The sequence below is a fragment of the Cololabis saira genome, chromosome 2 (assembly GCF_033807715.1).
Source record: "Cololabis saira isolate AMF1-May2022 chromosome 2, fColSai1.1, whole genome shotgun sequence".
Classification (NCBI taxonomy): Eukaryota; Metazoa; Chordata; class Actinopteri; order Beloniformes; family Belonidae; genus Cololabis; species Cololabis saira.
In genome coordinates this window covers 30,592,005-30,617,818 of record NC_084588.1, presented here as the reverse complement: position 1 = coordinate 30,617,818, position 25,814 = coordinate 30,592,005, and the positions used below count along the sequence as shown (strand labels likewise).

Sequence of the window (25,814 nt, the reverse complement as noted above, 5' to 3'; positions counted from 1 at the left end):
CCTCACATTCTAAGCCACTTCCTACAGGTCCTCTACTACAATGCATTTTTAAAGCAAGTTGATCCGTCAGCAAGTTAAAGGCATGGTTGGTGATAAAATAATTAAACAGTGTTTTCAGGTATTTGATTAAAACAACAAACAATAATAAAAAAAAAAAAAAAAAAAAAAAAAAAAACAGTTAGCCTGTGTCAAAGAAGACACAGGCCACGGTGTAATATTTGGCCCCAGCCAAAGGCAGCGAAACGGCTGTCCCTCTCATAGCAGGCTGAGAGGCAGGCCAGGTAAGAGATCTTTCAAAATTGTGCCAAATTTTCTGTTTTCTGCTAAATTTAAGGGACAACCAATATTGAATAAATGATAATACTGTAATTGTTCTGTTGTTTCAATGTGTTTTAAATTAGTAATTATGTTTTTTAAGGCCAAAATGAACTCCTTGGAATGTAGCAGAGGGATTTATTTTGTTGTGAAAGCGAAACTTCCTCCATTTTTGGTGAAGGAAGTTTCCTTTGATGTTTCCCGGCCTTCCTTTTTAGTTTGAGAAGCAGAAATACACATTGTTGTGTCTGCTGTGGTTGTGTATTGACTTTAGGACCAATTGACTTTGGTTTGCACCGTAAAGTGTTCAGTTTCATTCTGGATGTTTTCCATCATATTTGTGGAAAGCTAGTACATACTATTGCATATAAGTAGTATAGTATGCCGTGAAAAGGGTCCAAAACACACGCACATTGCACACATTACGAGACCATCGACCATTTTAGTACCAGTGGTACCGGCAAAGAAAAAAAAGGTTGATGTACAGCCCTGTGACAACTTTCATTCATCATGCTTTCTATGTCATGTGAGAATTATATTGAGCTCTTTTATTGACATCCTTCTGTTGGGCTCTATTCCTCCACAGTTACTTAATATCACAACATGGAAGCATAGTGTCACCTAAGCTTTCTCAACTTACTCAGTTACAGTAGTTAATTTACTCTATTTACAAGTAATATAAATTGCGTTAATCATAATTGTTATTTTATTGTTTTTTTAATTGAACAAATACAGCTTTTCTATGCTATTTTTTATAGATTGACAAAATGGAAAACACACTTTGTGTTTTGTGTGTCTGTCCAGAGATCTAAAAATGAAATACTTTGGAATAAACAAACTGGTCTGACTTGTAGGCTTTCTTGTTTTGATATCCCTGCTTTTCTTTTCTAAATAATAATGGAGTAAATTACTTTCCTTTAGATATGGAACAAGTCCCCTTATATATACCTGAATCCAGAATCAAAAGAATTTGTGTACATGCAAGATACCTACAACAATAAAAAGATTAATTCATATTTGTGGAGCACACTTCCTGGCCATTATGGTTACATAAGTAATGACTAAATCAAATGCACACATGCAGAGCCAGCTAATACGATGCAAAAGCTTAAAGCTCTCGCTTTTCAACCACAGGCAATAGGATGCTTTCTGTTTGTTTGAGAGAGCGTGTAGGAGGAGGTGGAGAGATTTCTATTGTGTTTCAGAGGAAATGGTTGTATTTGTGGTCTTTTGTGGCGTTACACATGTAGTCACTGGCCCTGAAATCTCTCTTATGAACTGGCACTTGAAGCATAAGGCCCTAACAACACAGGATATTAAAGAACTTGTAATAAGCAGCTGGTGGACTCGAGTGAGATATAAAGGTGAGTAGACATCGTCTTGTAACCTCCTCTTCAGAATGCACTCCTGAGGGGTTTTGATGTAGAAGCAAACACTTGTTCGCACTCACACCTACAGGCATATTAGAATCACCAATCAACCCATCCTACATGTTTCAGTTTTGTGGAGGATCTGGAGAAAACCCACACAACCACAGGAAGAACATGCAAACATCACAAAGAAGCACAAACAGTGCTAGACCCCCCCAACACCACCTTACTGCCTCTTTGGCATCAGGCGTCTTAGATTCGACCCCATTATTATCCCTGGATGAACAATACATGTTTAACGGGCGCTGGACAATGTAAACACTAGGCGTGTTATTGCCTCCCTGGTGCCTGAAACCGAGTTGAGGGGACAGAAGATGACTTGGGAAGCATTATCGAGGTGTACTATGTTACATAACGGCCCGTTGTTTGTCTGGTTGGCCTCTCTGGCTTCACTAACATCAGACGAGCTGACTGATGCAGGAGATAGAGCAGGTGGCAGATCCGTGCCAGCGGGGTCAGCTCAACACACCACCCCATGCCAGTTAATGTAAAAAAGACAGGCAACATGCTAGATTTGGGTGTTAAACTCAGGGTATCCATCAAGGTAAAAAGGGCTATTGATAGTTCATGTAAATGTGTTCATGTCTGCCCCAGGCCTTTGAGTCATCTATCAGGAGCTGTGCATTCACAGTGATCCCAGGAAAGAGCAATATTGCCATCCCAGTTTGTGCTTTGACAAAGCATTAGAGCGTTCTAAAGACAGCCCCTTTCCTCTACTTTGTAGTCCACAGTCAGCAACCCGTGCCTAATGTCTGTGTGCACTACTTTATGGAGTCACTGTCAAATAAAACAGCTTAAAAAAACAATGAAAATAAAGTTTGCATTGTTACTGTAGCAGGAAGAGTGAGCTTCAGTGGAAGGGGGATGTCGATCTTCAGAGAGAGGGTGTTGTAGCCATTTCTTCATTTCTTATCCTCAGTTTAGAAAAAAGTTTAGTTCAGGATGTTTATGAAGTTGATCTGTTACTTTGAATTATCTTGGCTTTATTTATTTTATTTAATAATAATAATTGTTGGATGGGTGGGGCCGGGACACACCCCTCATTATTGGGACCGGTGTGGTGTGTGGGTGTGTGTGAGTCAGTCAGGCGGAAATGTCAGACAGGAGGCAGCTGTGGTTAAATGCCAATTTGGACCATTTCACGCTGTTTTAGTTACTTTTCTAAATAGTTTTCGTTTCGTTGGATTTTTCCCTAATTGTGGAGCCGCATTGATTTATGTTTGCAAGCCCCTTTTTTGGAAATAAATATTGGAAAAAAGGAAAAAGTCGCAACAGTGGAGTGTGTAAAATCACCACGGTATTGCTTCCCGTCAATGGCATCGTGTTCCTCGGATGCCAGGACAGAGGGGGATCCCACTTTAGCTTCAGCTGCTGTGGGCCTCCAGTTTGCTGAGTGTGTCTGCAACAAAAAGAAAACACAAGGATGGATACAGGCACTGTTGCTTTGGCCATCCCTGTGTTGATTAATGATAGCTAATAATCATGATTTCCTAATCTGATCACGGAATGATCGGTATTGGGGTGAAAATGATCATATTTTTTTTTCTACATATTCAATTATTTGTTAGTAGCCCTCAACACGCAACAGAAGAAAAGTGAAATGAAATGTTACACTGTTCTCCCTCCTTGCGTTTTCTCACAGGATAGTGAGGCAGAATAAAGGCACTAGATGTGGTATAAACTGGGTGTGTGAATGGGGAAACTGCTACATTATTTTCCCCTTCAGGGAACCTATTATATTGGCAGAAATTGTCACACCAGTTACCAGGAACATGGAAAATTAACATGTTATTGAAATGTTTCCTGAGTTGTGGCATGTCAGACAGAAATAATCACCACACAGAAAAAAAAGTAGACTATTGGGAATGTGAATCCAAATGTTGCTGGCATTAATGTAATCGTGATGAAGCTGAGCTTTTGCTTGGTGTGGGTATATTTCATATGACTGAGTGAATACATCAGCAGTGTATTTCATATTGTTGATAACTTGAGTTTTGATGAATCACTTGGCAAGCACCATTTTGGAGAACTCCTTTCATGAAGTGAAGAAATAACTTTTTTTGGGGTCAAAACATTATTTAAGAGTACATGGACAACTTTTAAGCTTTCATTCTAGAAGTTTGGTTCCATAAATGCCTCTTTGTTCGAAAAATATTACACAACTGCCATAATAGTGGCAAAAGTGGCAATAAATGTACTTATTATGACTTATTTCAGTACATCATTGAAAGAACGTTTAATACTTTTGTTTTCCTTATGACTGTCATATTTTAAACTTCAATCAGGAAAATAAAACATGCAAAACAAAGGCTGTAGCGATGCCATAGAACATTGAGAGATAATGCTGTAATAGATTTTGTGTTTATTCATAATTTATAGCCTATAGTACCAATTGACAACACTTATTAGAATACCAGTAATATTCTTATAAGTGTTGCTCTAATAATATTGCAATAAGTTTTGATTGTTAATAAGTGGAGTCCTAATGTCCAGAACAGTGTCTCATTATTTTGTCACATGCCCTTACTGGCACTGCACAAAAAAAGTCAAGAGTTAAAAGCCACACACACGCAGGCAATATTGGGACTGATTCTCAGCCAAGCCCGGCGAGCTCATGGCAGAGTGCTGGGCCAGATGTGACTGTGGTTGTGCCTGCATTAGAGGGAAAAAGTGCTCTTAGAGGAAATGAATGCTTTTAAAAGGAGCAAAGAGGGAAGAGAAGGAAGCAGAGTGGTAAACTATTTTCTTACTACTCCAAACCAAACCAAATAAATACTTATGCTGTTACTTAAATTAGCTTTAGTATTTATGTAATGCATGCTCTTGAAACCTTTGATATTGAATTTAATGACAAGCCTTTGTGTTTAAAAACCAATGGAGACTCAGCATTACCTCACTTATGATTACCAACGTAGCTTTTCCATGTGCATTACGATAAAAGAGAAGACATTTAAAATCTATGGACACATTATGGTTATGAGAATTATTTCTATCTATTCTATTTAGTTTAATTATGACACGCTTGTTTTATGTACAAATTAAACAGTAGGTAGGACATTTGAGGTCAAAAAGTGTCAGCTATACTGACTACAGGAATTTTAGTCATAATTCCTCAGACTTTATACAGTAATTTCACAAAGCTGTTACAATAAATTACCGTAAATGAGAAAATGCAAAGAGGATATAAAACAAAAAAAAAAAATAAATAAAGACAAAACTGTAATTTCTTTAAAACAAAGCTGTTTATGTCTAGGAAATTGAATAAATAAGCGGAACATGTCAATCGAATATCATTGAGAAACAAATACAGGAAAAAAGAACTAAATACTAAACAGGTCTGAAAAGGAAATTAGATTCATAAGTCTCATAAGAAGAACTCATAAGAAGACAATTTTTTACACATGTTGCATATTTGTAGGCAGTGTATTACTTTAATGATGATTTAGTAAGCTTTTCTCTAAATTGTCACTGCTGATTGTGTCATTTACGACATTATACTTTTGCTGTGTGGAGTCACATGCATCATGCAACACTGGCAGGAGGAGATAATGTGTGAAGGAAGCCATTCTCTATTAGTGAACATTTATTTGGAATGCCAGGAGAAAACCGTTTCAGAAGACTTCCAAGAACGTTTATCCTAATATAATGCTCCAGAATCTAGGAATTCTCCTGTACCTTCTGCATCAAAGATTGAGTGCTCTCTTTGTTTTGTTCTTCATGTAATTTGATTATGCTTTAGTGGGCAAACTTAAATTTGGTGTTTCCAAATCTGTTTTAGAGAAGGTCTGTCTCACAAAAACTACTTTTGAAGTTTTGTGAATGGAAGTGTTATTTTAAGTGTTAAATGTTCACATCGGTATGTGTGTATGTATATATATGTGTGTGTGTGTTTAGGTATGTGTATCCAGAGATGAATAAGTGCATGCTTGCATGTTTATATTTGTATGTATGATCGTACAGTACATGTAACACAGACATTCAAAAATACTTATAGACTTTATAGACCTGCATCCATCTCTGTCTCTCACACACACACACACACACACACACACACACACACACACACACACACACACACACACACTTTTCTCTTCGTCCTTTTCTTTTTATGTCCGTCTGTCTTATGTTGGCATGTCTGGTTTTTTTGTGTTTTTTTACTACAACACACTTTACCAATAAGACACATCGCACAGACATTACAGCATTCACCACACTACACACACTGCACCCATCACTGCCTTGTCTCCCTACCAGTCTTGTCGTTTTGTGTTTCACCTTGGTGATTTTGGTCCACTTTGTCAGAATATGGAATGCAAATATTAATAAAGTATATTAGACTAGATTGTCAGAGGACCAGTGAAGGACACACACTCACGTGCTTTAAGAAAACTCACATCAACTGCAAGAGTAAAATGCATATATATCTCATGGATAAAGGTTTTTACCAAATCATTGTACTAACCACTAATATATAGACAGACAGGGAAAAGAAAAAAAAATGTCATGAGTGCATATCATTTGAGTAAAAAGGAGATTAACATCTGAGGACCTTAGCAAGTTTAGATCATTTTTATCTTCATATAAAAACAAGATTTCCTTTGCTGCTAAGAATATTCTTAATGAATTCTTAATTTGTGGAAAATTGTATACTTATTGAAGTTTAGGTGGTAGTTTTGCCAAAAAAAAAAAAATCTCATTAATGTGGGTAGTCCTCAACCATTGTTGTTTTGCAAGAAAAAAAAAGAAAGACAGAAAAGCAGCCAGGCTAGCCAGGACCCACTGGGCTTTTTTTCCAGCCTGGTGAAAAGAATGAATTATTCATCAGTAAGCAAGCTTTCAGCTGGCCATTTGTGGGCTTTGATCTTGGAATCAGGAGTTTGCATGAATGCCTGTATTGTCATGTTGTGTTTCCACAGTGTGTGAATTATTGAAAATGCTGCCGATCCCTGATTCATCTGGTAAAGTTTACACTGCGGGCACACTGGACAGGCAGGATGGAATTGTAAATCCCCAGATATTGTTTAGGTCACATGACTACGTTCATCCAGATCGGTTCTATCTAAATGTTAAATAAGCTATGATCTAAAAACCAACTAGGAGGACCAAGTCAAATTTCACTCCTCCCCTTTCTAATGATACTAACAGGTATTACACACAGACAGGTGTTATGACAATTGAAGATCATGGTAATTAAATTAAAGCACTTTAACGAAAACTGACTTGACCTTTAAAATTCTAACCTAAAACATCCCTCCACAAGTCAATTTCTTGCATTTATTCACTATTTATTAATTGATTGATATCTTTATTTCAAACACGAGTACAAAAAAAGTAAAACAACAAAACATCCTATATACACACACACACACACACACACACACACACACACACACACACACACACACACACACACACGTGTGGTACAGACCAAAAGTTTGCATACACCTTCTCATTCAAACAAATGGGGAAGTGTGTCCAAACTTTTGGTCTGTTCTCTATATATGTACATATATGAATAAACTTACACGACACACCCTTATAATATGTGATATATAAATGTAACAATTTTGAACCCTATATATCTATATCAAAAATATATAAGACCAATACAAGGCAAAAAGCTGATCCCAGTGGCAGAGCCACTTCCCCCCAAGACCCCTCTTCCCTGAATCTTGTAAAAATCATTTGTCTATGTTTGTTTTTGAACTGGTTGATGCTTGGACATTGCTTCAGTCAGACTCAGTCTGGTCTATAGCCTTACTCCGTTATTTGTTATGCAGAATCTTTTCAGCATAGTTACAGTATATATCTTTGGATCTTAAAATCAAACATTTCCCTTAAATCATACCCTCGCTCTCTTTCGTGAAACATTTTTTGCAAGTGACTTAGTAATAGGTTGTTCCTGGCTTTGTATGGAAATTGTGCTGTTTAAAATTCTACCATATCATAAAATTTATTATTTTTGACTTTTGAAAAATAATAAATTGGTGTGTTCCAGACTTTCTGAATTATTCTGATGGCTCTAATTAACCTTTATATGTGTTTCCCCACACCTCTGTGCATTTATTGACATAAGTGCGCCTGCAATAAATGTAAAAAGGATGTATAAGGTTCTTTCTAAAGATAGCAGAACTGTAACAGTCAATTCATTATTTTACAATACAAGTGCACTGCCAACTGCTTTGATAATAAATCCTTTTTATTTATTTTTAGGCAATGGCTGAAAATATTTTAACAGTTAACAAGGCAAAACAAGTAATGTAAGTTCATTCACGAAAAGGTTTGTCTGTGTGTTTGTTTATTTTAATCTTTTTCTGTCATCTTATTGACAAAACAGTTAAAACCATTCATTGAGAATGTAACTTTTATGATCCTTTTAACGATCTTGATAGATCTGGGGGTTGTAATTAGTGCTACTTTACCCAACGCAACTATGTCTTTCATTTAGCACTCTTAAGCACTAGCGTCCCAGAAGACGAGGCTTCACCCTAACTACTTCATACTTCCATTATACAAATAAGGCTTTCTTCCAGACACAAAATATATCCGATGTGTCTATTATGTTATCTACATTTAGTCCTCCGAGATTTCAGCTTGTGCTCTCTCCTTTTGTGATCCCTAATGTATCTGTGTCGATATAAAATGCCTTTCCTTCTGAGTCCCCAGGATACAGCTTATTAGAACATGTGTGGTACTTTGTTGTCCCATTGTGGCATAACGACAGGAAGGGTTTAATTGATAATAAAGTAAGGGTAGAAAAATGTGTCATCATAACTGGGGCTTGGTGATTTTCATAGAGGGGTGGCACAGTTCCATGGCATTGGTTGTCTACAGCTGGGTTCATAATTAGAGTGCCTCCCTACCTATAATTTGTGTAATAGTTTTGGTTGGCGACATGCTATTACCATATGAAAGGGGTAAGCAGGGTCACGCACATTGCTACACTAATTAGAGCAGAGCTGAGGGCAGAAGAATGTCAGGGGCCGTTGTTAATTGTAATTTTCTAACTAGCTACCCTTTGATTATAATTTAGTCAAAGCTGCATTGTTGTAACCCAATATATTCAGTTAACATAATTTTTTTTTAAATCGTATGAAAAGCTAGGCCTTTTTCTTTTCAAAACCCTAGGCTTTGAAGAAGACTGAATTAGTGTATATTAAAGGCTTTGCTGCTGTTTTTTTTTAATTTTAATGCTGGCGTTATTAACTGTGTTCATAAGAAAAAAGGATCAAATTTGTTAAAGATAAGAACATAGCTCTGTTTACATGTTCTCAAAATATAAGCCTCATTTATTTTATAGTTTTTATGAATCCTTCAGTGGCAATGTTATAAAATTAACTCTAATAATGACTAAATCTCCTATTAATACCATGATATAAAAGTTGATTTTGGCATACTAAAGCTGCACATTTAAATTTGTATTTTTATCAACACTTACTGTATTAGGAATGTCCTGATCATATTTTTTTGATTCATTTGATTTTGAGTATTGGCCGAGTCGTAATCTAATACTTTGGTAATCCACAAAAAAAAAAAAAAAAAAGTATAAACTGCAAAGAGTAGAAGCTGCTGTAGAAATGCATCTGATGTCCAGTTTGAAATATTTCTAAATTGCAGACATTTCTGAAATGCTGAGAACCTGCCGCACATTTGATCTACATTTACGTCAGACAGTGTTGCCAACACCTCAGTAAAGAAAGTAGCTATTGGCTTTACAATTTTTATATAATTGTAATAGATGTTGTAGGTGAGAGGAATAAAGTTGTGGGAGATATCAATTCTGTCAATTATTTTTTTTATGTCGCAATTCCAACCCTTGTCCTGACTAAAGGCCAGTGTAGCACCACAGAATATGTATTCCTATTATTTTATATGAATTTGAATTATATGAATAAATATTATTTATGATTGGGGGGTGAAATGAAAAGTTGACCTTGACAAAAATCGTTAATAAAAATAGTATTTGTCAGCAAAATCTTTCCTAAAAGAGTTCAACAGAGTGAGCCATCACCTTTCTTTATCTTTCTATCTCTGCTGAGAATTGCACATGCACAATAGAGTACAGAGTCTGGTAAACAATATGACACTGTAACACCACAGCAACTGGCAGTAAAGTTCATTAAAAGATGCATTTTTGAAATAAGTGTCCATCTTTCTTTTTTTATTGTTAATTAGTACATCATTTAAACAAACCCATGCAAAATTTAAAAGCTCAAAGCTAAATAAGAGCCATTTAATAATTATCAAAATCATCATCAGATTAGTCGACCAATCATTTCAATAGTTGATGACTTGTAGCACTTTTCCACTAGTCTCCACTAGCACTTTTCCACTCCTACTTGGCTCTACTCATCTCAACTCGGCTCGACTGAACTTGGCCTAGTTTCTTCTCTATTACAATTCAGCACATGGAGCAGAAGTAGATGGGGTTGGAGCAAAGCTGCTGTGACATACTTGATTGTGTGACACAAAATGAAGAAGAAAATGACACCAAAGATGTAGAACCTGGAGGAGATGGTATATGTGCTGCTGGGTCTGTGGCTTGTGATCAATATCAAGTTAAAATAGCTGTAAAGTCTGTTGGTAGCCACGAGTAGCTATGAAGTGACAAAGCTTCTGGTAGATCTCTTTGTTCCTTATCGCCCGTCTACATCCCTTTTTAATTCTCTCCTCAGCCACCAGGTTTATGAACATCTGCACCTCAGAGTTGGATCACGAAACAGACTTTTGCGCTGCCATTGCTTGTCGACTAAAATAAACAAGAAGGCGCTGTCAGAGTCGCTCTTTCGCTGATGTCCACATCCTGACTCAGACGTCTGACTGGCCAACCCGCTGACCAATCAGTGGCCTGTAGTGTGATGATGTCAGATACAGCCCGGCTCAGCCGCTTAGAACCTCGACAGAGTAGTTACAGAAAAAGTATCTAAAAATCAGTCAGCTTTAAGTGCTAGCTGAGAAGAGTGAGATACAAGCCTTCAATTTAGAGTCTACAGAAGTCTGCAGTGACACCTGAAAAAAGATTGGTTGCCAGTCGCTTTTTTGAATAAAAGTCACTCAATGGATCTGAAAACTCGCTGAATATGTATAAGAAAGTTGGCAATACAGTTGACTAACTAAAACTGCTACTCTAGATTGAAGGTTACGCTTACGCCGTGCCTGACATAAACTGTAATTGTTAACGGTGAAACTTAAAGGAGCTGTATGTAAGAGCAATAATAAAACGAATCATAAAATGACCCCGATATGTCAACAGACATTTAAAAATCATGTTCATTTCAAATACTTCTGTCACTGACAACAGCACTCAAGCCAGGATATTCCAGTTTAAAAAGAGGAGTTGCAGCCCTCAACTGATGTTTATGTTGTCATTTTTTGTTTTGGCCTGAAGCTCCACCCTCCACCTATCTCCCAATCACCAAGTCAGTATTGTTTCTGAAGCTCCACCCTCCACCTATCTCCCAATCACCAAGTCAGTATTGTTTCTGAAGCTCCACCCTCCACCTATCTCCCAATCACCAAGTCAGTATTGTTTCTGAAGCTCCACCCTCCACCTATCTCCCAATCACAAAGTCAGTATTGTTTCGGCATCCGGGTTGCCAGCTCGGCTGTAATTATCGCAGCCATGGCAGCCTACGTTCCTGCTGCATTCTGCAGCCTACCTGGCAACCTCTGGTCGGGGGGAGGAGGGGGAGGGTACACGCCGCTCAACAATATTTTGAAAGTGACTGCAGTACCAGTTTTGGCCATTTCTTACAGACGGCTTCTTTTAATCATAGACAATAAATAAATAATGTAATGTTGTAAAATAAAAATGAGAAAAAAAATCTTATCATTTCCGCCAGATCCTGTTCTTTTGGAAATCACGCGGTTAGCAATTGTAGCCGATCCCCTGATTGGATCAGGACATCACTACAACTTATATTTTAAGAAGTATAAAGATATTTATTAACTTCTTAAAAAAAAAAAACTTCAATTACCTCATGACAATAAATGCTTTAATAGATTAACCATGGCACTGTAAAAGACTCAAGATTGTTTGTCCATACTTGTGTTTCATCTCCATTTTGACTTTACACCACCATAAATGTATATTGCATAACCATTCATGCTCACAGTGCATGCACACACAAATAAAAACATGCTGAAAACCCTTGGAAAAAAACCTTTGTTGAATACTGCTTTTTTGAAGTATTTCATCCCAAGCTTTCCATCTCCATGTTATTATTTAGAAGGCTGTTAAGACGCTTCTGTGTTTTATCTTACATCAATGATCATATGATGTAGACTTAGCAAATCAGGGAAGGGTATGCAATGATCCAGATGAGTGAATTTCTCACATTAGACCTCAACACCTGTGTTTACAAATTGAAATGGGGTTTGTTTTTATGTTTTCAGGTTAATCTTGTAAGGCTTGTAACCACAACAAAATGGAAAGGCACAAGCACGAGCCACACTTGTGCATCCTCCACGGTAGAAGTGACAAACGATGGCCACAAACAGCTCCGTAACTGGAGAAGACAGGAAGACGAATATGACAAACATCCACTCTCAGTTTGAATATGAGCACAGTATAGTGATGAAGACAGCAATGAACACATTTCTGGAAATATACCAAAAGATGAAGTAGCGAGGTGGGAAGGTGAAGGTGTAGCAAAATAGAAGGTGTTTGTTCAACAGCTACCTTTCAATACTGAGAGCGGAGCTCCCCTTTCTATCATCTCATGCTCAAGGTGAATGTGTTGCAGTGGAGTAGTACAGTAATGACATTGACTGTTGAGTTTTACACTGGTTGGTCCAGGTTGTTCATTTGAGAAACTGTGACTAAGGGCTCTCAAAGCTTTTTTTTTTTTCTTAAACCATTTAGTGTACCCAAATTCAGAAAGATTCACATTGGCTTTGACAATTCTTCAAACAGAATCACACAGAAGTGCTGTGGTCTGCAACACGTTACAAAGGCTTTAACCCAACAATAAAAGGCCGGTGCCGCTTTGAGCACAGTGTGTGCACCAATATGTGATGCTTAGGCAGCTGCATGGTATAATGAAAATGCACACAAACAATACTGATAAACCATTTGCTCATGCATGTATGGTCTAGTGGAAGAAAGGCTGATGTTCCAGTAGGTCTAAATTCTCAGAATTGGATGACACAGTTATACTGCAATTATAAGAGGAAATTTAGTCTTGGAAGTAAGTTTCAATTCAAGAAGATATAAGAGTTAATTGTTGTAGAAAAATGCTTTAACGTACTTAGAAACTGATAAACTGTATACTTAGTCTTTCTTTTTAATACATTTCTTTTCATTTTTTGTGTTCCTGCAGGTCGGAATGAGCTGATAGCCAGATACATCAAGCTTCGGACTGGAAAGACGAGGACTCGAAAGCAGGTAAGACGAGATAAAACAGGAGGAGAGACATTTGAAAAGTGTGCGGAGTGGTGCTCATTTCTATCCAGATAAACAAAGCAAGATGCAGAATAAGGGCACGAATAAGGACGCTGATACAGATCAAAGAATTGATATCTGGTCCACCTTAAAAATGTGGGTCAAGAAGTGAACTATAACGCGGGGCATTGTGGGTAAACACAAGCTAAACACAAACACATATGTAGCCCGATATCCGGAGGAAATGTCTCATGGTCAGACTTGGAGTGACGACGAACTAAAAGCTCTGATAGAAATATAATCAGACTCAAATATATCACAATGGCTGGTAAACAAATCAAACAAAATAAAATCAATCAATTTTGCAAATTAACTACTGTAGCGGGAAAGTAGCGCTGCATTTACTGATAGATGAGCAAGTTTTCTTTTTCGTTGTTTGTCTTTTAAGGCTGACAAGTTCACTCTTGCCGTTGTATTACTACTGTTATTCCTGAATAAGGATATCCCCACATAGAATACAAAACGTACTTGATATAGTTTTTTTCAAGAGTCACTTCTTGATTTAAAAAGCTTTTCACTAACTGTATATCAGCCTTTTATTCTGTGCTTTGTTTTAAACATGAAACAAGTTAATGCCATTTGAAGATCAAGTCTGCTGTAGCTTTACAAAGAAAGACTCCTCCTTGTGACCAAATCATGAAGGCTTTACTCTACATATTTATGCATGTCGAAGCAGTATAATTGGTAACTTAGAAGAGGGTAACACAATTTGAGTTTTGTCCTGATTAAATAAAAGAAATCAAGTAATTTTGGTGCAAAAAAACTAAACGAAAAAACAAAAAAAATCAAACAATGTTGAAATGAGTAGCTAATAGCCCTGATGGCGTTTCTGTAGCGCTGTGAAGCTTGCTGATCTTCCCTCTAAACGGGAAATCCCCTGCATGCCCACAACGACATTGATAAACAAGCTGTCTGCAGTGACATTCGATCACTCTGTGTGAATTGATTAGTCTGGCACGGAAAGAACGTGTGATTTGTCTCTCTGGGACTCTACACCGCACAATCAGATTCAGAGTTGTTTAATCACAACAATAGCTATAATATCTGTTCCTATTAGTTTGAAGTAACGTCATGTATAGGATTGGTGCTGATTTCACCTGTCAATGTTTCCAGATTCAGGGATTTGTCATGCTATGATGTTGTTTATGAGTTCCAGCTTGTGCAGTGGTTGTGTAAAACGTGGTGAGAGATAGGAGTAGCCTGTAAATCTCACCTTTCCACCATATTTGAACATTGATATGGTTCTGTGGATTTAAATACACTTCTGTAAAGGTATAGCTATCGTCAGGTTGAGAAAAACATGTTCTTTTCCTTCAGCTGAAGAAACCATCCTGTTTGTCACCATTTGTCATTGTAGAGTTACAGTTCTCATTTTGCAACATGTTGTTTTGCTCTAAAAATGCACATTAAGCCATCAAGAATGCTTTATTGTGTTAAATAAATCAATGGTGTATAAGGACATTTGAAATGATTGATATATAATCAGACAGAGAGAAGAAGATTCACGTCAAATACTTTTAAACTATTTTCTCAAGCTTACTTAGGTTAAACTATTAAACAAATACTTTTCCCTCAACAAAATAGTTTGTATTACTCAAAAAAAAATGCTATTCACCATGTACGTCCAGCAACATTTAGACATTTACTTAATATTCCGTGTGAACGTTGACTAATTAAACTAGATTTATCAACAAAGCTTTTCTCATGAGCAAAGCATTGTCAGGTGATATATATGTATTTTTAATGGTAACATATTTCTCATCATGTTATACTGTGTGTGGCCTCTGATCTGGTATTGTAATCGAAAATAATAGGTTCACATGTTGATGCACCATTTTGGCCTTAACCATTCTCACCTTGAGTGCTATTTGTGTGAATAGTGCCACAGGAGACTGGAAATGTACCTCTTAAATTTGCCATCAACACACATTACTTTTAATTCAAGCTGCTATTTGCATGGCGTCATCAAAGTTCTAGATAGTAATGAATTGTAGAGTGGCAAATGCAAACTTGGCTAGGGAAATGTCTTGCCCAGCTCCCACAAGGATACTACACTAGGCAATTTTCATTCAGAACACAGCAGATCACATCTGTTCTCTTAATGTGTGCTAAAAGGATCTGCATCCTCCTTAATCAGTTCACTGAAGTGACGACAACACACTGCATATTACTTTATTGGCTGTTAGCTTGGTGTCTAGAGATGCTTCAATTATGCACCTTATCTTCTTGAAGTGTTTTTGAAAAAGAAATGTTTGACACACTTGTGCTTTTTTTTTGGTTTTTCTTGTTTTTTATTTTCATTTTTCTCTTCTTTTAATGGAGGTGTCTAGTCACATACAGGTCTTAGCAAGAAAGAAAGTTCGAGAAATCCAAGCTGCCATTAAGGTACGTCTGGCTTTGCCCAGTTGCAGGGGGCTTTTCATTGCCATGGTTACAGGCTCTTCCTTTGTTTTCCTCCCCTCCCCTACCCCGCAGGTGTCTAGTCACATTCAGGTTCTTGCCAGAAGAAAATCTCGTGAGTTTCATTCCAAGCTAAAGGTATGCGCTTTTCTGCTTTTGGGCTTGTTGGTTGCTGTGCATCCTAACTTCATGTTTCCTGTGGTGAGAAAATGAATGCCTGATGCTCTTGATTCCACCTAACACCAATGCTCTCCTAACTGTAGCCTGATAAGGTTTTTCTAATCTCCACTCAGCTTGTTGTTATCCTTCACTTAGTCGCTGTCCTGTCTACTCTATCTTCATGTATCCACCTGTCATTACAGGCCATTGCTTTGACAGCAGCTGCACACTAAATCCATGACCGCGTATAACTTTAAAAAACTATATTTGCCAATAAAACCAATAAAACAGATTCACATTGTATGTTTAATGTTTAGATTATTCTAGAGCCTCACTGGTACTGGATCTAAGAATATCTTAAATACTTTTTAATGCAACTGTGACCAACATACTGTGCAGTTCTGGTAGACATGTTACAGAATTGTCACTTTCACTGAATTCAATTTATTTGTGAAGTACTATTTCCCACACAAATGCAAAAGAAAAAAAAAATAAGCAGCTTTACAAATAAGTTAAAGTCAAATAAAATGCAAACTAAATGCTCAGATTCAGTCCAATTGTATATGTATATTCTTTATTATGCAAGTAAAGAAAAAATGAACTTTCAATCTAAAATCAGACTGAGAACAAAACTATACAAACTGTAATTCATGTTTTTTTTAATTGCAAGTAAAAAACATATATAATTGAAATATAAATCCAAATGTTTTGTTTGAAAACTTTAAAGTTTTATTTGCAAATCTAAAAGATGTTTACTTGCAATAAAAAAAATGAATTACAGTTTGTAGAGTTTTGTTCTTAATCTGAGTTTTGATTGAAAATTCATTTTTCTTAGCTTGAAAAATAAAGAAACAAAAATCCCTCCATAGTTTTAATGCAACATTACACTGAAATCAAACCCATTATTTTAGTTATTAGCTTTACAAACATCTGGCCATAAACCAAAGTCAAGCATAAACTGGAATTTTAATCTGATTACATCATTAAAGGGATATCCAGTAGATCTTTGTAGCTATCCCAAGTGAGAGATATCAAAGTTGTTCAGTAATTTATTTTATTACCACACAACCTTTTCTGGTTGTTTTCATTTTGTCATTTTGGAAATTAACAGCAATCTATTTTAAATGTATTTCTATTTAGATTACAGTGGTGGACATGACATCCACTGGCGTTGCAGAGTATACATTTTCCCTTTCATTTTAAACAAACATAGTCAAATTTAAACAATTTATCTCCAGTGGAATGAACAACGATGCAATAGGCTTTTTGATAAGGCCAAAACATCATCCTAAAAAAATACTATATTTTTAAAGAAAATACATGTATCTCATATCACTTATTTATGTGTCTTACTTATGTGTATCCACGTACTGGTCGGGCTCTAATTATGTCTAGGTAAATTTGGTGTGTGTGCACATGTTTCGAAGCATGCTGGCATTGGCTGTTGGTGAGTGGCTGGGAGCTGATGCTTTGCAGGAAAAATGTCTGCTTGAAATAAAGGGGGCTTTGGCAGGGAGCGACTGTGCTGGTCAAAGCCTATGTGGAGGTGTAGGCAGACCTCATCACTGGTGCCCTTTAGAAGAACGGTAGAATACATCTTTGGGTATTTTGTTTTAATATCCTGCTTATTGCTGTTGTAAAATATGATATGAATAATACCTGGATAATTGGTACAAAGGACAATACATAGAATTTAATGAACAAATGAATAAATATGGTACCTAAAATCACTGTGAAGAAAATGAAATAACACAGCCACTTTTTTATTCCCTGTAGAATCTAGATCATCAGATTATGTATGATGTGAACAACAAGACAAACTTTGGGGACTCAAAAGCCTGTGCATTTGAAAACCACTCTTAAGTTAATGGTTAACATTTATTAGCTCATTGGGAAGAGTGGGACAGTAAACAGAAAGGAAATGAAACATGACACCTCTCCTCTCACTTTTTTGGTTGTTTTCCATCTTTTTGCATCTTATCATTTTGATATCAATGACGTTAGCATCAAACAACTGCAACATTAAGTTGCAAAACAACAGTAGAAAAATTTTACTTTCAGCCTCCCAGTAGATGGTACCCTGGGCATCTGCCTTATGGAAGGCTGTGGGGGTGGGAGTTATGTGTTTGACGTGAAAACTTTGCACTTTTACTTTCTCTGACTATATAACCCAACTTTTCTTGGCTGACAAAGGCTCGGTTGTGCACATTCAGAGCAGAGACTGGCCGTGAAGCTGGCTGTGTCTCTGCTAGCTTCTTCTGTGTTTTAATCTGCTGATACCTTCAAGTTTTCACAATGCCATGGCTGTCAGTTACTTTCCCTCCTCCCAGTTCAGATGTCATCATTTCAGATTGCTCCTGTCAGTTATTTCAAAAACAGTGAAATCTGTTAAACTCGGGAATTAAATCTTTTCAGGAAGGTAGATTACAATGAGAAAGGGGCATAGTGAAAAAAAGTCATCTTGAATGATGCTGACCTGTACTTTAAGGTTTTTTTAAATCCAAGAACAATTCACCAATCATTTCCATATTTTTTTAATTTAATGTATTTATATATTTCTTAAAAGCAGGCTAACATTTTTGACTTTCACACTTTGCTCCTCTCCCATTATTCAACACAAATTAATGGTTTATTAATCTCTCTTTGTGTTTTTCCGTGAGTGTGTGTACTGAGGGACCGAGACAAGCAGCGAAGCCACGTGAATGCCTGGTCTTTTAGGGGCACAAGCAGCAGTCTGAAGAAAAACAGACAGCTTTTGTATGAATCCCTGTCTTTTCTCATTTAAAGCAAATTAGAGTTCAGTGGCAAAAAGGGAAAAAAAAGTGTGCTCTTCATGCGGGACAACATCAAAACCTGCTGTTTCTACTATTTTTGGTAGCATTTTAGTAAAATTACAGCCATTACATTACTGTTTTGTTGTTTTGTCTTGAGTCATTACTACAGATCAGATTGTGAAAATGATAGACAACAAGACTTTGCAAGACTTGCATCAATGTGTAGATACAAATTTCACTTTACCTTTGTTTGCGAGTGTTCATTAAAATCTGTGTCTGTTGCATTGTGTTGATTTTTGATTTTACATTCTCAGCTTCAAGTAAAAGGACTTTTAGCTGATGTTTGAAGCTGTAATGCTCAGTCTTTGATTACTTTACAGTAATGGAATTGCAAATTTACAATATAACCCTTTTGTTTGCATTTAGGTTACGAGTATGGTAAGTGTTCATTTTCTGTCTGTGACACTATTTCTGCTGTAATTAGGGCCTGCTTTGTCCTCCACTTTTGCATTTGTGCTACAGCCATAGTGACATGTTAGCTGTTGACCTGCGTGATTTTTTTTTTAAATTTTTTTTTTCCTTTTTGATTTTATTGGTGTCTGTGTGTGTGCTATCACATTACCGCTACAGCATGCTAACCTACAAGGTGGCAGCATGTTTCAGCCACTAGAGTCTGCATGTGTTTGCATGGCTCTGGATAACATCAGCTTTCCTAAAAAAATTGACAAATATCAGACACTCTCTTAAGCTTAATATCCGGTTGAATTAAACTCCATCACCAAGTCCACTGGGACGTTAACATGAAATGTACATCGATAATTTATTAACCCGATGCCCTTAGATAAAACAGCATGAACCAACAAGGGATGTGAGTCACTCTTAACACAGTGGGATTGGTGTCCTTCAGATTTACTTGATAAATTCTTTGGGATGTTTAGATGTGATGGGTTTTGGCATGTGGTATTGAAAGAAATGTCTCTGAATGAACATATAAAAAGTATCTTTGTGGGTGTTTGGTCAACAAGTAAACTTTAATTCCACTGCATACCATTGCTAGCCAAGCCATGGTATTGGAATTCAGAAGTAATTGCTTAACACAAACCGTTTTTGAAAAAAAAGAAAAGAAAAGGTCTCACCATAACATTGCAATGCATATGCTGCTTCTTTATATTGGCGTGTTTAGTGTTGTGAGAATGGTTAATGCTTTTAGTGTGCTGTTTAGTTGCTACCTCAACAAAGTCCTCTACAGCACCCCCTCCCACCACCCAAGTCTCGCTTCTGTGTGAGTGCTAAGCCTTTTGTAACTGGTGTTAAAGGACCAAGCCGTGAAAGACAAAGCCCTCCAGAGCATGGCCTCCATGTCCTCGGCTCAGATTGTCTCTGCCACGGCTATTCACAACAAGCTCGGCCTGCCAGGCATCCCTCGCCCAGCCTTCCCTGGAGCAGGGGTAAGAGCCTTGCCTGCACCTCATTATTGATCCATTCTGTCCAACATCACCCAGGACAGCAGTAAGGCCAACACACGGGCCAAATCACATTACACACCACAGCTTTGCACAACTGCTGCCATCTGATAAGCTCACGATCAAAAAGAGTGGTAGTCAAGATAACAACAACCTCTAAATAATAGGATGTGTTTTGATCTTGTTGCTAACAGCTGGTCCCATTTGAATGTTCTTTGTTGTTGCTTTTTTTTTTTGTTTTTGAAAATTTCTAGTTATGGCAGGGAATGATATCGGCTGGCCAGCCAGGATCATCACAAGAGTAAGTATCAGACTTCACTGTCAAAGAAGGGAAATCTTCAATGGAAATCTATTTTGCTTATCTTCACGTCACCCGCTGATGCCTATTTCTTTTTTTCTTTTCAGCATTAAGCCTTTCACTCAGCAACCCTATTCTATCCAGCCAGCAGTCACAACAGCCATTTCAAGTAAGATTTTGCTTGATTTAAAGAAAAAATAAAAAATAAATAAAAAAATCATAAACATACCATTTAAAACAGTTGTGAAAAATAAAAATTAAGTTTTTCATCTCCAGCCAAAACCAACAGAAAAAATTGCATAGTGCAATAAATGCACCAAGTGTGTTGTGCTACCTCAAAGTTTGACCTCCTTCATCGTTCCGTGATTCAATTGAAACATTTGGGAACCTCCTGAGGTCTTACTTTAAACTTACGTCAACACCGTTTGACCAACTTTAATCAGGTGCTGGAGCCACTTCAGGGCCAGGTCAACTATGCAACATTTTAAGAACTGGTTTGCTTATCCATACACACAGAACCACACCGCTTATGTATTTTTCTTTCTTTTTTTGGGGACATAGATCACACTGTTTTACCTCAAAACCAATGTCTTGATATTAAGTGTGGGTTTATAAAGGTTGTTGGAAACAACAATTGGTGTTAGCAAATGTGTTTTGCCAACTGGCGTTTTTAAATGAAAATGATGATTTACTAAAAGGACATTTACAAAAAATATGTATTGATGATTTATGAAGGCTAGGCTATAAGATGAAACAAATTAAATAAACTAGGGGATCTGAAACACCCTTAACACAGTGGGATTCAGATTTACTTTGAGATGTTTAAATGTAATGGGTTTCAACATGTGGCCTTGAAAGAAATGCTTCTGAAAGTGTCCCTGCTGCTTCCAATCAATTTCTATGTCGAAGCACATTTTTTAATTATTTTTTTATTGATCCAATTTGAAGCTACACTGGCTATATTATTTTATTTATTATTTTTTTAATCAAATAGCAGTAAGTATATTTTAGTCATACTGGTTGGTATCTTGTAATGCCATCAACTTTGTTGTGGACTTCTATCAGTGTCCATCGTGCAGTGAGTGAGTGAGTGTCCTCCATGGACCACAGCTGCCTGATTTCAGTGTCCAGTCTTTGTAAACTACGTTTTGTTACTTTTCTTTCCTACTAGTCCAACACTGATGGGAAGTCACAAGGTTTTTGGTTGATTTCAATAAGCCCACCCCTTACTCTTAATGTTCTCATGTCTAGCTCTTACATCTCGTTCAGCAAAGTTATGGGGCCAGTGTAGCACCAGTTATTCATCTTCTGAACCTTCAAAAAAGGATCAAATGCTTCAAATTTAGACGCTGCATCTGAAGCTGCACTGGAACTACTGTGATGGAAACAAACAAAGCTGTGAGGGACACTTCAGTTACTTTGTTGTTATTGCAGGTTATGAGCCCACAGCAGCTCCAGCACCCACAGCACCAGCATGGCAAGGCCGCTCCATCGGTACATCTAAACTCAGACTGGTGGAGTTCTCCGCCTTCTTAGAGCAACAGAGAGATCCGGACTCAGTGAGTATAGCATTATGTCAAAACACGCAATATCAATCCTCACAGCTCAGAAAGCTGCAGATTGCCCAAAATAAGGCTGCACGCCTGGTATTGGGTTGCTCTACAAGATCAAATATTAACCGCATGCATGATTCTCTCTCATGGTTGACAGTAGTAAACAGGTTAGCTTTAAACACAGCTGTGATGTTTAAGTCTGTCTTGATCAGTAAAACTCCTGACTTTTTATTTAAACATATTGTTTTTAGACGTACTGTGCATGACCATGACACTAGAGGGTCCAGCAAAGGTCAGCTGGAGCTGCCTCACCCAAGAACAAATGCCTTATCACGATCTTTTATCTATAGAGCAATAACCCTGTGGAATAATCTGCCTCACTATCTCTGTCTTATAGAAAGTAAACAAGTATTTAAAAATAAACTTAAATCTTATTTTAGATTTTAGATTTAGAGTTTAGATTATAATGTTGACTTGGCTGTATGTCGAATGGTTCCGTTGTGTGTTTTAGTACAAATTCATTTTAGGTTCATATAATTATTATTATTATTAAATGTTTGTCTTAAGTGTTTTAACATCAGATATTTTATAATTGTATTTGTAAATGTATGATATATTGTGGATGGTATGATTGACTGTTTTATATTCTTGTTGTTGTTCTTTGTGGACCCCAGGAAGACTAGTTGGTTACTATGGTACCAGCTAATGGGGATTCTTAATAAACTAAACTAAACTAAACAGTGTTCACTGCCAACTCTTAGCATCTAGTCCTTTCATCAAAGAATACGCAGACATTTTTCTTGGGAAAAGTCAGCTGAGAGGCCAAATGAGCCGACAGTCAAGGAGGTCTGGCCTGTGTTGACACATAGCATGTATTTGAATCCCTTTTTAAAAGGCAACCTAAATCTAAATTTAACTAGGCAAGAATATTAGGAACGGATTATTGTTTACAACATTGCGTCTGCATCTACCACAAAGTGCCTTGAATCTGTGCAGGATTCAATGAAATCTCAAGACTATCAAGGCATTCTGGAGCAAACTGTGCTGCCCAGTGTCAGAAAAGCTTAGTCTCAGTTGCAAGTCATAGATCCTCCAACATGATTATGACCCAAAACACACAGTTAAAAACAGCCACTAATGGCTAAGAACAAAACATAGGACTGTTCTGAAGTGGTCTTCTATGAGTTCTGATCTAAACCTACTGAACACCTGTGGAAGGAGCTGAAACATGCAACCTGGAGAAGATGTAACGCTCAGCTAGATGTATAGCCTAAGTTACAAATAAATTGGAGTCGCTTGCAGATTACTGTATGGAATAATTGATAGAAACATGATAAATATAGACTCAGTGGCACCAAAACTAAACTTAGCTCAGGCAATTAAAAGTAGCAATAATTATATTTACAATATTTACAACCACATTTACAACCGTGACAAAAGTCCCAACACTGTCTATTTAAAAAAAGTCTCAACAATGGTTTCATCTGCAGTAATGTTTGTTAAACTTCTTTCCTTTCGTATATTTAAGAAGCAGCCTCACAATACTCACAATATGTATAAACAAGTGTTCTCAAACTAAATGGCAATAGTCTCACCCCATACTTGCTGTCGGTTCACGGCAATGCTCACCCCCCAGTCCAGACACGTAATCCTTATTGTCTAACTGGTATAATCCATCCAAGGAAAATGTATAATCCTTCCCAACAAGGGAATAATCCAACACTTGGGGCTTGTATCCTCAGGTCCCACGTAGACTTCCTGTCCATGGCATTGTTTAGAAAATGCCTCCTTTGGCTTTTCTGCCGTCTTTATAGTAATCTATGTGGAATTACTTCCACGTACTTGTCCTGACGCATACAAGACAAGACATCACACATAATACAACCAAACATGTAGACATTTTACAGAACATATGGAAAATGATTAGGGACAAAAAACATACAGATCTTTAGATAGTAAATAGCAAATTGGGTGCTACATAGCCCCCGCCTTAGCTACAGGCTACCCAGAAACACCTCCGTGACACCTCTTGAGGTTCCCCTCGTGAATTGTCTCTTCTTGGGTCTGTGAACTTCCCCATGCAATTCTGTAATTGACAGGCCCTAACTTCTTAATAATCCTCTCCCACTAAGGGGACAGTGTTGCTGAGACTTTATCAGACAGTTAATGTGCACGAATTCAAACCAAGTCCCGTGAAATAAAGCGGGCATCAAAAGCAAAGATTTATTTAAGCAAACAAAAAGCGCTGCTTTGCAGGATGGCAAAAACTCGAAACAGGAATCCAAAACTACTAAACACAAGGGAAACCGCGGAGGGAGGAAACAGTACGGAGCAGCCGGGAGCAAGGGAGAGACAAGACCAGATATACAGAAGGGTTAACGAGACACGGGTGCAGACGATCAGGGCCGATGGGAAACAGGAAGGTCAAACCAGAACTTAAACACAAAGACACGGGCTTCAAAATAAAACAGGAAGGGTCAAATCCTGACAACTTGGCCGGTCTGGCCTAGTGCAACTCAACCCTTTTCCTAACGTCGGTTGCTAATAGCTATTGGCTTTCCAAAAGACTGAGGTTGTAAACTGGTCTGGAGAAGGTGGTTTATGGAGAAGTCTTTGAAGAGGAGTGCAGATTTGTCACCCTAGGATTAGTTTGGATGGTATTCAGAGCAAACCTGAACTCAGGAATCCGTTGGTCCCAGGTATCGTAGTCTTGTCCCACGTAGGAAGCTATCTTGGTGTTTACAGTTCTACACCCTTTTGGTGAGCTTGGTCTGAGGATGGTAACTTGTAGTCAGTTTTTGTACCACCCCCTAACTTTTACATAATAACGATAATAGACCACCTGTAAACTGTGGACCTCGATCAGATACCAGGAATTGAGAGACTTCCCATCTGGTGAATATCTCTTCTCTTAAAAGTTTGATTATTCAAGCAGTTGTTTTGTCCTTCAAGTGGAACATTTCCACCCACTTTGAGTATAGGTCTACTATCACCACCAGAACTGCTTTCTTGCTTCTGGGGAAAGGAGCCATAATGTTGATTCCCAACATTTGTCCCGGGGTTTCACACTTGGTTGTCTGCATAAATCTAGATGGTTTCTGCTTGCCAGCTTTATACTTCTGGTCTTTGGTGTATATCCAGACATCTTTGCGGATTGTGGGCCACTACACTACTGCCAAGACTTTTAGGAGAGTCTTTAACTGAAAGAGGTGCCAACCCAAACCTTGTGAAAGTATTGGAGGAACAACCAACTGGAATGTGTTTCCTTGATCCCAAACCCGCACCTGGCGATAAAACTCCCCCTGATGCTCTACAAAGGCATCCTGGATTTGTGGGTTTGTGGGTTTAGCCTTGTATGACTGACGGAGGTCACAAATCTTGGAATCTTTGTCTTGTTTTTGTACTATTCTTGTACTATTCCTGCCAGAGTGGTTGGAAGGACTGAGGTATTTTAAACAGAAACAGTCCGGTACGGAGCTGGAGATATATGGTGACTGAATCGTACATTTGGTATAGAACAGGGGTCGGCAACCCAAAATGTTGAAAGAGCCATATTGGACCAAAAACACAAAAAACAAATATGTCTGGAGCCGCAAAAAATGAAAAGTCTTGTATGTATAAGCCTTAGAATGAAGAAACACATGCTGCATGTTTCTATATTAGATATAACTGGGGGAATATTTTTTTTTTCATTGTGCACTTGAAGAAAAAAGTCGAAATGTTGAGAAAAAAGTCAAAATGTCGAGATTAATGTTGAAGTACAATCTTGAGAAAAAAGTCAAAATGTTGAGAAAAAAGTCGAAATGTTGAGAAAAAAGTTGAAATGTCGAGAAAAAAAGTCAAAATGTTGAGAAAAAAGTCGAAATTTCGAGAAAGAAGTCAAAATGTCAAGATTAATGTTGAAGTACAATCTTGAGAAAAAAGTCAAAATGTCGAGAAAAAAGTCGAAATGTTGAGAAAAAAGTCGAAATGTCAAGAA

The 25,814-nt window shown here is 37.5% G+C and overlaps 1 protein-coding gene across 6 annotated transcripts in view; it reads left to right on the top strand.

Moving 5' to 3' along the window:
- tead1b (TEA domain family member 1b) overlaps nucleotides 1-25,814 on the top strand; it is a 91,041-nt gene that overhangs the window by 54,600 nt on the left and 10,627 nt on the right. For 4 of the 6 annotated variants that reach the window (XM_061743118.1, XM_061743143.1, XM_061743099.1 and 1 more), the window contains 7 exons: nucleotides 13,067-13,131; nucleotides 15,511-15,726; nucleotides 18,948-18,959; nucleotides 19,838-19,969; nucleotides 20,239-20,285; nucleotides 20,390-20,451; nucleotides 21,717-21,841. In XM_061743118.1, coding sequence (XP_061599102.1) covers nucleotides 13,067-13,131; nucleotides 15,511-15,726; nucleotides 18,948-18,959; nucleotides 19,838-19,969; nucleotides 20,239-20,285; nucleotides 20,390-20,451; nucleotides 21,717-21,841 — 659 coding nt within the window. The remainder of the gene's footprint in view (nucleotides 1-13,066; nucleotides 13,132-15,510; nucleotides 15,727-18,947; nucleotides 18,960-19,837; nucleotides 19,970-20,238; nucleotides 20,286-20,389; nucleotides 20,452-21,716; nucleotides 21,842-25,814) is intronic. The other 2 variants (XM_061743127.1, XM_061743135.1) reach the window with 2 other exon arrangements.